This window comes from Cebus imitator, unplaced genomic scaffold (assembly GCF_001604975.1).
Source record: "Cebus imitator isolate Cc_AM_T3 unplaced genomic scaffold, Cebus_imitator-1.0 Scaffold328, whole genome shotgun sequence".
Taxonomy (NCBI): Eukaryota; Metazoa; Chordata; class Mammalia; order Primates; family Cebidae; genus Cebus; species Cebus imitator.
Window position 1 is genome coordinate 1,911,353 of NW_016107643.1, and position 2,743 is coordinate 1,914,095.

General features: G+C 38.2%; 1 protein-coding gene across 1 annotated transcript in view; it reads right to left on the bottom strand.

Annotated features, from left to right (window-relative positions):
• RNF24 (ring finger protein 24) overlaps positions 1-2,743 on the bottom strand; it is a 75,478-nt gene that overhangs the window by 25,761 nt on the left and 46,974 nt on the right. The window contains exon 3 of the mRNA XM_017504851.2: positions 1,594-1,743. Within this exon, the coding sequence (XP_017360340.1) occupies positions 1,594-1,743 (150 nt within the window). The remainder of the gene's footprint in view (positions 1-1,593; positions 1,744-2,743) is intronic.

The window sequence follows — 2,743 nt, forward strand, 5'->3', positions numbered from 1 at the left end:
AAAAAAAAAAAAAAAATAGAAAAGGAAAAAAAGATAAAAAAAAAAGAAAATGAATTCCATTAGAAGTCATTAAAACAAGGCTTGATTTGTTAATTCATTTTGCTTATTTGAATATTTTAATTAGATCTGCATGTTTTCCCAAAACAGAACTTGTTACCTCCAGCTACAGCACAGATCAATTTGTGCTTTCTTCTTTCATCTGTGGCTCAAAATCCATCCCTTCTAGAAAGTTCTCCCTTATATTAACTTCATTCTATGAAGTTAATTTGATTTCTCCATTACTCTAACTCCCATTAATTATCTAATATTTTAATTGCACTATTATTTTATTTTGCATTGCGAAATAGATATCTAAAAAGTATTTAAGAGGGCATGATTAACAATGCTGAACAGTGCTAGAGAAATGATAAAACCATGTAGCTTATGGCCACTGCAAATTTGTGGTCTCCAGTCTCAGCCTGATTCTCCACATTGCTCTCTAATCTTTCTATCTATTCATGCTCAGTATCCTAGGCTTCAATGCAGCAGTTCTTTCAAACCGTTGTCACTCTCTTGTTTTTTTTGACTCACTCTGTCACTCTCTTTTTTGAGTCTCACTCTGTAGCCCAGGCTAGAGTGCAGTGGCTCGATCTCAGCTCAATGCAACCTCCACCACCTCCCAGGTCCTGGTTCAAGCAATTCTGCCTCAGTCTCCCAAATAGCTGGGATTACCAGCATGCGCCACCATGCCCAGCTAATTTTTGTATTTTTAGTAAAGACAGGGTTTCACCATGTTGGTCAGGCTGGTCTTGAACTCCTGACCTCATGATCTGCCTCCCAAAGTGCTGGGATTACAGGTGTGAACCACTGTGTCTGGCCGCCACTCACTTTTAAGTGTTACCCTATCACTTCCTCCCCTATAATTTTCAACTGTAATTTCTTTTTTTTTTTTGAGACAGAGTTTTGCTCTTGTCACCCAGGCTGGAGTGCAGTGGTGCGATCTCGGCTCACCGAAACCTCTGCCACCTGGGTTTCAAGTGATTCTCCTGCCTCAGCCTCCTGAGTAGCTGGGATTACAGGCATGCACCACCACGCCCACCTAATTTTGTATTTTTAGTATAGATGGGGTTTCTCCATGTTAGTCAGGCTGGTCTTGAACTCCCGACCTCAGGTGATCTGCCCCCCTTTGCCTCCCAAAGTGCTGGGATTACAGGCATGAGCCACCACGCCCAGCCTCCCCTATTTTTCTGATGCCTAATGACTTTAACTAACAAGGATGGCACACCTTCTTGAAAAGTAATTTTGAAATCTCTGAGAGTAGATTAAATCTTGGAGACAAACAATGACGTGTATTTGGTAAAAAGGTAGAAAGGCAGAAATAAAAATGAGGACAATTTTCTTCTACAGAGTAAAACACTTCATCAGTAGATAAGACTGCAGATTATATAAAGGTGTTTTACTGATTACTAATGCACAGATTAAAATGTTAAGCCATTTTAATTTTTTAAAAATTTGCCAATTATCATACTTAATTAAAAAAAATCAGGATAGAAACCTGATTTATTATGGATTGTTTAACTTATTTTGAAGTAACATAGAAAGAAAATTAGTTACCTAATCAAGTAGCAACAGAAGAGTAAACTAAGGATGAAGACAAATATAGCAGTACCAAAAACCACAATATATATGTTGAGAGGCAGATTCTGAAATCCAATATTAGGCATCCTGAAGTTGTAATGTGGAAAATCTGAGCTCATGGATGAACTGTGGGGGAAGAACAGAATGAAAAAAAATTAGGTAAAGATTAAGAACCAAGATAGCATTATCATTGTGCATGTATGGAGGCACAACGACCCCATCTGAAAAAAATATGGTAGATAAAGTGTTAATATTTTTGCCATTCATCCATTCATTCATTCACCATGCCAAATATTTACTGAGTATTATGTACCTGGCACTATTTCAGAGACTAGAGATCCTACATAAAAAGCTTCGCAAGGTGCATTTATTCACTAAAAGGCATTTCACTGAAATAATGCCAATAATTAATAAACATAAAAATGTTCAACCTCAGAGAAGTGCAAAAAAAAAGAAGTTTTAAGATTCTACAAACCCTTTAGCCTTTAACCTAATAACTCAAACCTTGAAGTAGCAATATTTATAATGGTAAAATACTAGAAATAACTTAGATATCTCACAAAGGACATAATAAATAATTATATGGTTATATATTACAGTATTAAAGGGTCATGAAAACATTTTCAAGTAATTTTTTTTTTCTTTTGAGACAGGGTCTCACTCTGTCACACCAGGCTGAAGTGCAATGGTGTGATCTCAGCTCACTGCAGCCTTAATCTCCTGGGCTCAAGCGATTTTCCTGCTTCAACCTCCCAAATAGCTAGGGCTACAGATGTGTGCCTAGCTAATTCAAAAAAATGTTTTCGTAGAGATAGGATCTCAGCATGTTGCCCAGGCTGGCCTTGAATTTGTGGGCTCAAGGAATTGTCCCCACGTGGCCTCCCAAAGGGATTACAGGCATGACCCATCGTGCCTGGAATCAAATAAATTTTAATGTCAAGAGAGAGACTGGCGAAACCCATTCTCTAAAAAAATACAAAAAAATTAGCCAGGCGTGATGCAGCATGCCTGTAATCCCAGCTACTAGGGAGGTTGAGGCACAAGAATCACTTGAACCTGGAAGGTGGAGGTTGCAGTGAGCTGAGATTGTGCCACTGTGCTCCAGCCTGGGCAACACAGCAAAAAA